At 27.9% G+C, this 15,612-nt stretch overlaps 1 protein-coding gene across 1 annotated transcript in view; it reads left to right on the top strand.

The window, feature by feature from the left end:
- The first annotated feature begins 2,990 nt into the window (after nt 1-2,990).
- LOC117174464 (ATP-dependent RNA helicase SUV3 homolog, mitochondrial) overlaps nt 2,991-15,612 on the top strand; it is a 38,201-nt gene continuing 25,579 nt past the window's right edge. Inside the window, exons 1-6 of the mRNA XM_033363615.1 lie at nt 2,991-3,366; nt 3,553-3,788; nt 9,105-9,327; nt 10,353-10,521; nt 14,470-14,581; nt 14,674-14,804. Of these exons, the coding sequence (XP_033219506.1) occupies nt 3,290-3,366; nt 3,553-3,788; nt 9,105-9,327; nt 10,353-10,521; nt 14,470-14,581; nt 14,674-14,804 (948 nt within the window). The 5' untranslated portion in view covers nt 2,991-3,289. The remainder of the gene's footprint in view (nt 3,367-3,552; nt 3,789-9,104; nt 9,328-10,352; nt 10,522-14,469; nt 14,582-14,673; nt 14,805-15,612) is intronic.

The raw sequence follows: 15,612 nt of genomic DNA, 5'->3' as shown, positions 1-15,612 counted from the left end.
CTTTTATTCGATACCTTAGTATAAACCTAACATCCGGACTTCGCCTTATCTTAAGACTAAACATGATTAATACTGACATACAATAATTATTTCTTAACTTATCCGTCGTAAATCGTACTCAAAAATTCTAGAACTTTGGCTGACCTAATTTCCTGCGATCTGAGATAATTATAATTATTTCCAATTTTTTGATGTATTTTTCAAATTTGTATATTTCCTTTTTCCCGCGATTTTCTTTTGCCATCTAGTGACGAAACAGCGAGCCTATAGTCGCTCGTAATACCGTCTCCTACAAAACGCTATGCAAAATCTCCCTAGTGATAAGCTCACGAACGTCACATAGTGGAAAACGGTAACGCTAAACTCAAAGAACATGCGCAGAACCATCATCACGTGACTTCAGCATTTACCTTAAGCTACGGAACGCTACACAAAATTTTCCCATCATAGTATTGGACCGCTGGCCACGGATTTCGGAAGGGGACTATGGAATAGAAAGAGAAGATGAATCGAGAAAGTCCACCTGTCTCTTTCTATGTATGGCGATTAGTGATTGATCAGTTGATCCTTTTCTAATAAAAGAAAATGGAAAGTTAGTAGAACCAATCACCATCCTTAGGGACTGTATGTCGATGGTAGATGATTATTAAAAGAATGCTGAAATATTACTAGATTTATCAAGGGTGCGCATGAGTGATTCTAAGTTTGGTATGTAGAATGTCACGTGCATACAAGCCCTCATGGAGTGGGACTCCGATATAGTGTCGAACATCGAACGGGCCTCATTTTCTAACGTGTGGATGTAGAAAGAGAAGTTCATTTGATTTTCGGCTTCGAAACAGCATCAGTAGTGGCACTCTGAGTCTGTTTCGAAGTCTAAAATCGAACGAGCGTCTCTTTCTATCTTCACACGTTAGAAAAAGAAGTCCATTCGTCTTTCGACATGGTATAGGAGTCTCACTTTTTATTGCAAACAACTAATCGCATTCTGTCACACATCATCCCTGCACTGGATTTCGGGGCAGCTTCCAATTCTAATATAGCGCATATCCCTTCTCCATTTGTCTGCACACGTTAGAAAAAGAGATCTATAACATTTTGGACATTAGACGCGGCCCCGAGTCCTACTGCAGCGTGATCCAATTATGAATATTATTATGATCCAATTACACCTCGCTTGAATTAAGGCGGAAAATGTATCTTAATTTAAATCAACCACGTGATGGTACCATCAGGGTTGGTCAGTTACGCGTAACTCGAGTATTTTCTACTAATAATACGTTTTTTGGCGTAACATAGTCGAAAACAGTAGAAAACTTCCGTAATTTACGTTTTCAAGTTGGCCGACATGTAAATATTGGTATTTGGCCCGACATTTATTAGACGAATAAAGTAAATAATATAATACGAATCGATAAATCTAAAAATCTTATAATTTATCTAGAATTCTAGATTCAGCAGTGTTGTGAAATACATTATCTCAAATTATGCAAAAAGCAGCATTTTTTTCTTTCTCGACTTTTATCAGTTTCTAGTACAATTGGTATCACACTTTTCCTTTAGGCCTACTCCCTCGAAACATTTTTATACTATTTACTGCAATTAAAGGTAGACAAGTGATCACGGCAGCCAAGACCCATATCAACGTAGGGAGATCCCTCTACAATATCAAGAAAAATAGATTATTTGAGGCATTTTTCGAAATTGACGCATGCGTACTGGCAGTTTCCGGTCGAACGTAATATACGTCAAAATACGTAAAAAAAACCATAGAGGTAATATAAGCGTAGAAAACCATGTATAATACGTCGAGTATTATACGTTACCAGCCCTGGTTCGCAGAGTATTTGGCAAAAGGGTCCTAGCGCCCTGGAGTTTTAGTTTATAAAACAGCGCATGCCGTTCAATCTGGATCTCTAAACAAAGATTTAAATATAGACAGGAGGTTCGAATCAACTCTGTGGATCTGGAAACAAAATGGCGATCCCTCAGTATTATCGGTAGGTAGAATAATTTGCTTACTTTGTTTGAATTTTGTTACTCACTACTATTTAATCAGGTTTTAGACAAAAATTCATCCCTTAAAAATTCGATATCAAGTTAGCGATTTTGAATTTGGCGGGGAACCGCAATGGCGGTTGCATATTCCTATCTAATATAGTATGATGTAAGAATACACGGTCTAGCCATACGCAACTAAAAAAAAGTAAACCAATAAGGAGCAACTCCACCACTTTTAACCATATTGGATAAGTGAGCGCGCGAGAATGAAGTATATTTGAAAGGAAGTAAATGCAATGAGCGAAGATTGTAAGTAAAAGATAAAGAAGTTATATTTTTTATAAATAAATTAAATTAGTTTGAAAATAATGAAATTTTTGAGATGCGTAATCTAAAGTATTAACAAATATATAACATCTAACTTGTAATGTAGAAGAAGTACTTAGAAATATGGATAACATAACCTCTCAAGGCAACTGAGGAATTGCACCTTTTAACGCGAATGAAATGAAGTATCATCCACCTAAGGAGAAAGAAGAATATTGTTTTCGGACTAAAAGCAGAAATAAATAAATGCAAAATATCGATATCATATACTGTATTATGATAATATCCGTTTTTATATTTCGTATATACATAAGCACTAAATGAGAACAAAAGAACCCTCTCAGGGTACACAAAGTCACATGTTGAGATCTTATATTCATATGAAATAATGATTTTAATGATATTTTCAATAGAAAACCACCTACAATTTTCACAAAGTTAATCTTAACACGACGCGCTTTCACAAACGGATAGCGTCAGCAGTGTCCGCTTCTTGCGCCTTATTTGAATATTGAGAACTTTCACAGGTATAATTCCATACCATAATTCATGATTTCAAATCTTTTGAGTGAAGACAGAGACGCTAACGGTTGCTATGGTAACCAAGATGGCTAAAAGTGGTTTGAGTGCGAATGGGGACGAAATTGGGGGAGCTGATGGCCAGACCGTGTATTCTTAGATCATGTAATATAGTACCTCAGTTCAAATCAGTGTGAATGAATCTCTACTTCATGTTTGTGATGTGAAATCACCTTAACAGAATTAAAAACCTTAAAAACACATGGTCAAAAATATAACCTCTCTAAATTAAAAGATACCGAAATAATTAAAGGACCTACCATGATATAAAACTTTACTACAAACTATGTTAAAAAAGTGGCAATGTTAGTCCCAGTTCGCGAAATGTTACAACACGACGTAGTAAAAGTTATTTTTTGTTAATCCGCAAACATTGCGAAAGATGATACCGGTTAAAAGATGTGTTGCAGAGGTTTTGATGAGGAGAAACTCTTTTTTCCACACAGCATTACTCAAGAGGTAAGTTAAAAGTTTGTCTAACTCTAAAATTTAATTTCAGCGTTTATCTATTTAAATACTTTTGTAAATGAGGCATTTTGTCTATTTTTTTATCTGAAAATCCAAATAAAAAGTAGATGGTGATTTGTTGAAACAATATTTATTAATGGGTGGTTCACATCCTAAATAATCTGATTATTTTGACAGATGTTTAGGTCCAGGTTTTACAGTGGTAGAACAGTGTCGAGGAAAAAGCAACAATGACAACAATGTGAACATTACAACACTTTTTAAGCCCGTACCTGTCAAACCAAACCCAGACGACATCAACGTTGGATTGGAACTTTCGGGTGCCCTCGTTAAGAACGACATTCAAAATATTCTCGACAAGTTTTTCCACCTCAAAGAAGTCAAGACACTCTCCCTGGAATATGGGCTAGACAGTAAGTCAAAACTATAGCAATTTATTCCAATTTTAGACTTTAATTTTAATCTTAGAATCAATTCTAAATTAATTTTTTCAATTGTAGAATTATTTTAGGTAAATTCTGATTTTTGTTGAGTAGTTTTCACTGGTTAAATTTTTTTCGTTAATTTACTCAGGGATTATCCAAAAATTACTTAAAAGATTTGTGTTCAGGCGGATTTTGTCAAATCTTATTGATTTTCATGCGTTAGTAAGGCAATTCAAATTTCAACCAAGTAGTTAAATTTTCAAAAAAGAGCAATTTTCAACTAAACCAAAATTATGCATTTCTGAGGGGAAAAATTGTTTTTAATAAAAAAATTTAACTTTCAACCAAATGGTTAAATTTTCAACAAAGAAGATTAATTTTTGTATAAAAAAGACGAATTTTCAACAAAATAAATCCAGTTTTAACCGATTTGTTGAATTTTTAATCAAGAAAATTAATTTTATACAAAAAAAGACGATTTTTTGACGAAATATTTGCATTTTCAAACTAACAAAGATCAATTTTATAAAAAAATAGAATATTTAAATTTTTTTCATGAAAAAATATATTTTGAAGCAAATAATTTAATTTTCAACCAGTGCCGTTTTTAATTTTTAAAAAATATATTTTCTACAACAGCAAAAGAAAAGAATTTTGGACAAAATACATCGAAATACATGAATTTCCAGCTAATTATTTAACTTTTTAACAAAACAAAAAAAAATATTTTCTACCAAAAATGGAATAATTAAATTTCCAGCTGAAGAAATTAATTTTTAAACAAAAAGACAAATTTTCAACAAAATAAATCTAGTTTTAACCGATTTGTTGAATTTTCAATCAAAAAGATTAATTTTCTATTTAAAAAAAAAAACGAATTTTCAACCAAATATTTTTCATTTTTAAACTAAAAAAGTATCAATTTCAGCAAAAAAATACAAAAGTTAAATTTTTATTTCCAAAAAATAATTTTCGGTAAAAAAACAGTTTTCTAGAAAACATTTAAACTTTTAAAGCAAAAAAGATATTTTTAACCAAATATTTTAATTTTGAACCAAACAGTGGCATTTTCAATAAAAAAAATTATTTTCTATAATAACAAAAAAAAAAATAATTTTTGGAAAAAATGCAAAAGTTATCAAGCAAAAAGGTACATTTTCATCCAAGATTAATTTTTGACCAAGAAAAGATGAATTTTCAACAAAATAAATCTAGTTTTAACCGATTTGTTGAATTTTTAATCAAGAAGATTCATTTTATACAAAAAGACGATTTTTTAATGAAATAATTGCATTTTGAAATTGACAAACATCAATTTTATAAAAAATAAAATATTAAAATTTTTGTATGAAAAAAATAATTTTCGGTAGAAAAAAATAATTTCTACGAAACAGTTGAATTTTTAACAAAAAAAATAAATATTTTCAACCAAATAAGTTAATTTCCAACCAGTGCCACTTTTAATTAAAAAAAAGAAAAGATTTTCTACAACAGCAAAAGAAAAGAATTTTGGACAAAATACATCAATTATGTCAATAAAAAAATGTACATTTTTAACCGAGAAGATTAATTTTCTACCAGAAAAAAGATTAATTCTTAACAAAATACATGAATTTCCAGCTATATATTTAACATTTTAACAAAACAAAAACATACATTTTCTACCCAAAATGGAATAATTAAATTTCCAGCTGAAGAAATTAATTTTTAACCAAAAAGACAAATTTTCAACAAAATAAATCTAGTTTTAACCGATTTGTTGAATTTTCAATCAAAAAGATTAATTTTCTATTAAAAAAAATGAATTTTAAACCAAATATTTACATTTTTAAACTAACAAAGTATCAATTTCAGTAAAAAAATACAAAAGTTAAATTTTTATTTACAAAAAATAATTTTCGGTAAAAAAACAGTTTTCTAGAAAACATTTAAACTTTTAACAAAAAAGATATTTTTAACCAAATATTTTAATTTTGAACCAAACAGTGGCATTTTCAATAAAAAAAATTATTTTCTATAATAACAAAAAATAAAATAATTTTTGGAAAAAATGCAAAAGTTATCAAGCAAAAAGGTACATTTTCATCCAAGATTAATTTTTTACCAAAAAAAGACGAATTTTCAACTTAGTAGTTGAATTTTTAAACTAAAAAAATCAAGTTTAACGCAACAATGCAATATATGAATTTATATTACGAAAAATTAATACAAATTTTTGTTTCTACAAAACAGTTGAATTAAGGAAAAAAATATTTTCAACTAAATAATTTAATTTTCAATCAGTGACATTTTTAAAACCATACATTTTCAATCTTAAAGATTAATTTTCATTTTAAAAAAACGGATTTTTTAACCAAATAGTTGAATTTTTAAACTAAGAAAGATAAATTTTAGGAAAAAAAAACAATATTTAAATTTTTATTATGAAAAAATAATTTTCGGTAGAAAAAAATAATTTTCTACAAAACAGTTGAAATTTAACAAAAAAGTTATTTTCAACTAAATAGTTTAATTTTCAACCTAACAGTGGTATTTTTAATTAAAAAATTGATTTTCAACAATAACAAAACAAAAAAAAATTTGGACAAAGTACATAAGTTATCAAGCAAAAAGGTACAGAACGTTTTAACAAAAAAAATTATATTTTCTACCAAAGATGGAATAGAAAAATTACCAGCTAAAGAAATTAATTTTTAAAGAAAAAGATCAATTTTGAACACAAAGTATAATAGTCAATATTTGAACAAAAAGAAATTTTATTTGAGAAGAATTGAATAAAAAAGACGTATTTTCAAAAAACTAGTTTAATCTTCAGCTAAAACAGATTATTTTTCAACCAAAACTTTGCATTTTTAGAAGAAAAGATGTAATTTCTACCAAAAATATCGAATTTTAAACAAATAACGTAAATTTTCAACAAAATATTTGAATTTTTAAGAAAGAGCCTTAAATTCTTTACAAAAATGAATTTTTAACTAATAGAAATTGTATAACATAAAAAAAGTTTTTTTCAACCAAACAGTGGCAAAAAAAATTCATTATTTACAACAAAAAAAAAGGATTGTGGATAAAGTACATAAATTATCAATCAAAAGCGTACATTTTCGATTCAGAAGATTAATTTTTTTATAAAGAAAAAGACAAACTTTAATCCCAAAGTTCAATTTTTAAACTAAAAAATATCAATCTTGATCAAAAAATGCATTAGTTAAATTTTTTGTCAAAAAATTAATTTTAGACGCAAAAAAAAATCTAAAAAACAGTCGAGTTTTGAACAAAAAAGGTATTTTCAATCAAATAGTTTAATTTTAAACCAAAAAGTGGCATTTTTAATTAAAAAATTGATTTTCTACGGCAACATTAAAATGTTCAGATAATAATAAATTATCACCCAAAAAGGTGAATTTCCGATCGAGAAATTTAATTTTTGACAAAAAAAAACGAACTTACTTGAAGTTTAAAAAAAGAATAAATTTTGTACCAAAAATATAAAAAAAATTTTCTACAAAACAGTTAAATTTTCAACAAAAAAAAAATATTTTTAACTCAATAATTTGATTTTACCAGTGACATTTGTAATTAAAAAAAGGAATATTTTCTGCAACAACAATAGAAAAGAATTTTGGACAAAATACATCAATTATTTCAGTAAAAAAAATGTAAATTTCTAACCGAGTACATTAATTTTCGACGAAAAAAAAACGAATTCTGAACAAAATACATGAATTTTGAACTATTTACTTAACGTTTTAACCAAAAAATTACATTTTCTACCAAAAATTTGCATTTTTAGGGGGAAAAATGTAATTTTGATCAAAAAATACGAATTTTGAACAAATTACATCAATTTTCTACAAAATATTTAAATTTTTAATTAAGAGCCATAACTTCTTTACAAAAATGAAATTTCAGCTATATATTTGAATTTTTAACTAACAACAATTTTATTTTAAAAAAGTTATTTTCAACCAAACAGTGGTATTTAAAAAAATTAATTTTTCACAGAAAAAAAAGAATTTTGGATAAAATACAAAAATTATCAATCCAAATGTGACATTTTCGACGCAGAAGATTAATTTTTTTTAAGAAAAAGACAAGCTTTAACCTCATATTTCAATTTTTAAACTAAAAATATCCATTTTTGCCAAAAAGTGCAATAGTTAAATTTTTGTTACGGAAAATTAATTTTAGACAAAAAAAAATGTCTACGAAACAGTTGAGTTTTTAACAAAAAAGTTATTTTGAATCGAATGGTTTAATTTTAAACCAAAAAGTGTAATTTTTAGTTAAAAAATTGATTGTCTACGACAAAAAGAATATTTAATTTTCGAACAAAACGAAAAAACGAAATTACTCGAAATTAAAAAAAAAAAAAAGAATAAATTTTCTACCAAAAATGGAATAGATAAATTTCCATTTGAAAAATTTATTTTGGAATAAAAAGACGAATTTTGAACAGAAAATGTAATAGTTGATATTTCAACTAAAAAAGAGTAAAATTTGTAATTTAGAACAGCTGCATAAAAAAATTCTTATTTTTTACAAACTACTTTAAGCCTTAACCAAAACAGATTATTTTTCAACCAAAACTTTGCATTTTTATACAAAAAAAGACGATTTTTCAACAAATTACATACAATTTCAACAAAATATTTGGATTTTTAGCCTATTTTATATTTAATTTAATTTAATTTTTAAGCATTTTTAACGTATTTTTAACCAAATAGCTGAATTTTCAACTAAATTTTTTTAAAGGGAACCGTTAAATTTTCGACCAAAGAAATTGATGATTAACCCTAGATGGTCACCGTGCGTGAAATTGACCCAAACAGTTTTTTAAACTACTCGTAAAGTCTGTTAATTGCTTTAACTTTTCTGGTATGTTACAATATTTTAATGGACAATTTTTGTGAAAAAAACTATTAATCCTTTTTTTTAAACCTTCAAGAATACCTAAATATTTTTTTTTTAATTTTTAGAACTCAATATTACTGCAGGATCTTAGTTTTTTCGAGTTTGGGTGAAATATACCCACTGTGACCTATATGCGATATTCTACTGAAGTGTGACCATCTAGGATTAACTAAAGTGATGAATCTTCAGCTAAAAAATCATTGTTTTTTTTTAACAAAGAATTTCATTTTTCGACTGGATATTTGAATTTTCTACAAAGTTGTGAAGCTTTTGTTTTTTAGTGATTGGCAGACGTGAAAATATCTTTGCAAGAAATGATTTTGAGCACTCATTCCCAGCACGTAGTTTATGCATGGCCCCGTATTTTTTTTGACTTTTGAATATTTGCAGATTACCTTCAACGGCAAGCTCACGAAAGTTTTCGACAATACTGTTTGCAAACGCCAACATTGCCAGTAGATCTTCATGTGATTTTGAGCGATATTCTCCAAGGAGCAGGACACATTACAGACCTCTTTCCATATTTTATACGGCATGCCAAGCAAATTTTTCCGCACATTGACTGTCTTGATGACCTTCGAAAAATAAGCGACCTCAGAACGCCAGCAAACTGGTTACTATTATCTTTATCACTATTATTATTGATTTTCATAAAAATTCATGTGTCGCTAATATTTTAACCCTAAAACGGTACACTGGTGCGAATTCGCACCCGAATTTTTTTCTATTTTGCTGGCATTTATGCAAATACAAATGCAGCGGATTATACCCACATATATTAAATTCATCATTGTTCCATTTATTGTAATTTTCTAAAGGTTTTAAACTTAAATGGATGTATTTTGAAGCAAAAATGAACTCGAAAGTAAATTTTCATCAATTTATACATGGAGTATTTACTATTTAAAGACTTATCTAAAAATTTAGGATAGAATTCTTATTTAACCCTCAACGGTACACTGGTGCAAATTCGCACCCGAAGTTTTTTCAATCTTTTGGCATTTACGCAAACAGCTGCAGCGGATTATCCCCACATATATTAAATTCATTATTGTCCCATTTTGATGAATTTCAAAATGCTATAAACTTAAATGGACGTATTTTGAAGCAAAAATGAACTCGAAAGTAAATTTCCATCAATTTATAGATGGATTATTTACTATTTAAAGACTAATCAAAAAGTTAGGATAAAATCCTTATTTAAAACTTCCAACAGTACATTGGTGCGAATTCGCACCCGAAGTTTTTTCATTTTGTTGGCATTTTCCATTTTGTTGACATTTGAACGCGCTCCTATTCAAATATTAGACTGAAGTTGATATTGGGGTCATTCTGACCCCATGAAAGTGATGAGGGTTAAATTAATGGATAAAAATAAATTGTTTATTATTATTATAGTAAATTTTGATAATTAAATAAATAAATTTGACGTTATTTTAATTTATTCAGGGGAATAATTTATTATTTAAACTCGTTGTTTTTGCGCCACCCCTAAATATTAAACGATTTTGCTCAAATTTCGAGTTTTTTTGGGGCATTCGAGCAAAACTGGAGGGGGGGGGGGCAGATAAATTCGAAGAGTGGAAAATAAGGGCCGATGAATGGAAAATAAAGAGGATTTTGCTCTTGCTCTTGTAGGTATCCGAACGCTAGACAGAAGAACAGAAAGATTATATTTCATGCTGGTCCAACCAACAGTGGAAAAACTTACCACGCTCTCAAGAGTTTCATGAGCGCGTCTTCTGGAGTTTACTGCGGACCTCTCAAATTGTTGGCTGTCGAAGTTTTTAATAAAAGTAACGAAAACGTAAGATACTGAATTTGCAAGACATTTTCAAAAATTATTGTTAAGTGAGACACAATAATTATTAAAGCCCTCGAATTTAAAGACGAGTAAGAATTTTTTGGGGGTCGTGCGGTCTTCATTAAATTGAAAGGAATAAAATACGAAATTACTGGAAAGTTCGTTTATTGAATTTCTAACAATACAAATAAATAATATAAAAATTATAATAACTTACCAAACTGGCCAAAAGAAATTTCAAAAAGGCCAGGGAATTTCTATAACTTTTAATAACTGTCCAACACAATACATTTTTAATAATTCAAATTTGATTTTAAATTATTTTATAATGTTCATAAAAGATTCTAGGTTTTAAATATTACAATTGTAAGATTCTGATCTAAAATCTTTCTTGGATGAGAATTCAACTTTTTTTTTTTTTAATTTATCCGTTTAATTGAAAAATTCATCTGTTTTAGTAGAAATTACATCTGCTTCAGACAAAAATGCAACTGTCGGGTTAAAATTTCAAAATTTTTGTTAAAAACTCATCTTTTTTGGTTAAAATTTCAACTGTTTTGTTGAAAATTCTAGCATCTTCTCAGAACATTTAGTTCTTATTTAAAACTCGTACTTTTAGGTTGAAATGTAAAATTATAATCTTGTTTGGATAAAAGTTTAACTATTTTTTTGAAAATTTCCGTTTTTATTTTTAAAATTCATTTATTTTATTAGAAACTGTGTCTCTTAGATAAAAATTCAACTGTTTTGTCAAATTTTCAACAATTTATTTAATAAATCATCCTTTTTGCTGGAAATTCAATTGTTTACTACAAAATTCAAATATTTTTTTAGAAAATTGACTTTTTTTAAATTCATATTTTGGTGTTGAAAAGTCAACTGAAATCTTTTTTAGTTAAAAACTCAATTTTTTAGAAAATTTGTCATTCAGTTTTAATAATTAGTATGTTTTAGCAGAAATTTCATCTTTCTAGGATAAAAATGCAGCTTTTTGTTAAAAGTTCAACAGCTTTGTTCAGAAGTCATCCTTCAGTCGAAAACACAAATATTTTGTTGAAAATTCAACTATTTCATTGAAAACTTAAAAATTTAATATTTATATTTTTGTGTTGAAAAGTCAACTAAAATTTTTAGGGATGAAAGTTGAACTGTTTTTTTTTTATCTTGTCTCTTGGATTTGAAAATTGACCTGTTTAAGTAAACATTTCATCTTTCTTGAATAAAAATAAAAATTTTTGTTTGAAGATTCATCAATTTTGTTAAAGTCATCCGTCGTTTTTGTTGCCAATTTAACTGTTTAATTGAAAATTCTTTTTTTCGGGCTGAGAATTTTCGTAATAAATTTACTTATTTTTTGAAACTCATATTTAAATGTTGAAATGTCAAACTAAAGTTTTTTTTTTGCACAGAAAGTCAGATATATATTTTTTTATAATTTTATTTTCATTTTCGAACTTTATCTGTTTTAGTAGAAGGTTCATATTTCTTGTATGTAAATGCAACTGTTTAGTTGAAAATTAATCATCTTTGCTTCACAAATTAACTATTTTATTAGTTAAAATTTTATTATTCGAGAATTTTCCAATTGGAGAATTTCATTATTCGAGAGTTTTCAAATTCGAAAATTTTATTATTCAAGAATTTTCCAATTGGAAAATTTCATTATTTGGGAATTTTATTATTCAAGAAATTTTCCAATTTGGGAATTTTATTATTCAAGATTATTCTAATCGGAGAATTTTATTCTTCGAGAATTTTTCAATCGGAGAATTTCATTATTTGGGAATTTTATTATTCGAGAATTTTCCAATTCAGGAAATTTATTATTCAAGATTTTTCCAATCTGAGAATTTTATTATTCGAGAATTTTTCAATTCGCAAATTTTATTATTCGAGAGTTTTCCAATTCGAGAATTTTATTATTCAAGATTATTCCAATCGGAGAATTTTATTAATCGAGAATTTTCCAATCGGAGAATTTCATTATTTGGAAATTTCATTATTCGAGAGTTTTCAAATTCGAAAAATTTTATTATTCGAGAATTTTCCAATTCGGAAATTTTATTATTCAAGAATTTTATTATTTGTGAATTTTCCAATGGGAAAATTTCATTATTTGGGAATTTTATTATTTGAGAATTTTCCAATTTGGGTATTTTATTATTCGAGAATTTTCCAATTTAGGAATTTTATTATTCAAGAATTTTCCAATTCGGGAATTTTATTATTCAAGATTTTTCCAATCTGAGAATTTTATTATTCGAGAATTTTCCAATTAGGGAATTTTAGTATTCAAGATTATTCCAATCGGAAAATTTCATTATTCGGGAATTTTATTATTTGAGAAATTTGTAATTCGGAAATTTTTATTATTCGAGAATTTTTTAATTTTGGAATTTTATTATTTGAGAATTTTCAAATTCGAAAATTTTATTATTTGGTAATCCTACAGGGTCGAAAATTCTATTTTTCGGGATTTTTCAGTCGCCCCATTGTCAATTTAAGATTCTTTAATTTTTATTGTGTATAATCTAAAAAAATGTAATTTTAAATATTTGATCAATAGTTGAAATTTGAACGTTATCAATTGAAAGCTCTTTAATTTAAAAAATTTTTTAATTTAAAAGTTGTGCGATTATTAAGAGTGAGAATTGAAAATTCTTGAACTCGTAAAATGTGGAATCAAAAATTGTTCAATTTTAAAGTTTCTTTATTTTAAAGGTACGTCACTTTGAAGTATTTTCTTTAAAATATTCAATTTTAACGATTTAAAATTGAAATTTATTGAATTTTATAGAATTTGTGGTTCGAAAAATACGTAACGTTTTTATCTGGCAATTTACCCTAAAAAAATTAAAAAAATTGTACTTAATCGAAAAGATTTTGATAGTAACGTAAATTTGTCTGGAATTGTATATCTCATTAAAAGTAATTGTTGTGAAAAAGTTTATATTGATGATACATGTAGAAGATTAAACACTCGAGTTTCGGAAGATAAAAGAGATTGTAGAGTAGAAACTTTCAAAACAGGTCTTTCACAACATTGTTGGGACATGAACCATTATTTTGATTTTGATTTTGATTTTAACAATATTAAAACTCTTGCCAGAGAAAAAAGTATGTACATATAAAAGACGCATAATATAATCCACTTTTATAAAAAAAATATCACAATATTTTAATTAATTTACAGAGAGATATTATGAGTGTCAACAAAATATATCAAGGTATTACAAAATAAACAAAAAAAAGTTAAAATTCCAGTTACTTTTGCGCGCTTTCCTCATTTGCGGTTCCTTTAAATGACGCTTTCATTTCGTATTAATGAATTTATCGTCTTAATGCAGTTCTTTTGTCTACTCTGTTATATGTTCGTTGTTATTCAAAAACATTATAAAGATTTTGTTATTTCCATTGATTGAGATCTAGTTTTTTCTTTAAAAAAGCCTCATCAATTTTTGTGAGGCTTTTTTATGATACGTTTTTTGTATATTTTAATTAAATTTGGTAACAGCACACATCAGTGTTATTTATAAAAATTGTCTGTTAACTGTTGCCACGATGTTTGATTCCAAAATTGAATATTCTTGTTTTGTACAAGAAAAAAAGCACAGGTATTTTAATTTATGTTACTTTTTTTTTAAAACAAATTTATTTGTAATTGCGTGTAAGAAACGGTAGCTATTTATACATTATTTATTTCGATTGTCTGAAAACGCACGGAGTGATAGCCGAAACGTAAGAATTTCCATAAAAGAACTTTTCAGTAATTTCATTTTTTATTCCTTCAATTTTAATGAAGAACGTTAGACCCACAAAAACAAATCTTACTCATATTTACATTGACGGTCGAAGAAAGGATTGACTTGATTCTTATAAAATGTAGTGAATAATGAAGAAGCTGAAATTTGAATACTCGTATATTGGAAAATTGTCTTTTAATTTTTGAAGGGAACTGCTTGTGATTTAATAACTGGAGAGGACAGAAGGTTCGCCAGCAACGAGAACGAACCATCAAGTCACGTGGCCTGTACCGTAGAAATGGTCAATGTCAATTCATCATGTAAGTGAAGGAAATTTCTCTCTTCAGCTCGCCTTTATTAATATTATTATTATTATTATTATTATTATTTATGATGAATTGAATATTTTCAGACGAAATAGCTGTGATAGACGAAATTCAGTTGATGAAGGACTACGGACGAGGCTGGGCCTGGACGAGAGCCCTACTCGGCGTCTGTGCCAACGAGATTCACGTTTGCGGTGAACCTGGAGCAGTTGGCCTGGTATCTACAAATTATCCTTTCTGGCCCATCTATTTAAAGTGCCATATCTAAATTACGTAACAAATTATAGGTCCTCTATAAGACCCCTTCCCATCTAACTGTACGTAGGGTGGCTCCTGAACTGGAAATTTTCTGAGACCGGAAAATGACCGGAAATTTATTTCTTGATCGGGAAATGACCGGGAATCTTTCACTTGATCCGGAAATAACCGGGAATTTATTTCTTGATCGGGAAATGACTGGGAATTTATCTCTTGATCAGGAAATGACCGGGAATTTATCTATCGATCGGGAATTTATTTTTTTTACCGGGAATTTTTTTCGTGGCCGGGAAATTACTAGGAATTTATTTATTGCTTGGGAAATTACCGGTAATTTATGTACTGATTCGGAATTTATTTCTTGACCGGCAATTTATTTCTTGGTCGGTAAATGACCAGGAATTTATTTATTGATCATGAAATTACCGAGAATTTATTTATTGATCAGAAAATGACCGGGAATTTATTTCTTGACCCTGAAATGGCCGAGAATTTATTCATTGCTCGGGAAATGACCGGTAATTTATTTATTGATCGGGAAATGACCGGGAATTTATTTCTTGACCCTGAAATGGCCGAGAATTTATTCATTGCTCGGGAAATGATCTGAAATTTATATCTTGACCGGGAGATGACCGGGAATTTATCTATCGATCGGAAATTTATTTTTTTTTTACTGGGAATTTATTTATTGATCAGGAAATACCGGGAATTTATTTCTTAACCGTGAAATAACCGGGAATTTATCTATTGCTCGGGAAATGGCC

This window comes from Belonocnema kinseyi, chromosome 6 (genome assembly GCF_010883055.1).
Source record: "Belonocnema kinseyi isolate 2016_QV_RU_SX_M_011 chromosome 6, B_treatae_v1, whole genome shotgun sequence".
In the NCBI taxonomy this organism is placed as follows: Eukaryota; Metazoa; Arthropoda; class Insecta; order Hymenoptera; family Cynipidae; genus Belonocnema; species Belonocnema kinseyi.
The sequence above is the reverse complement of the archived record's forward strand: the minus strand, read 5'-3'. Positions and strand labels throughout refer to the sequence as shown.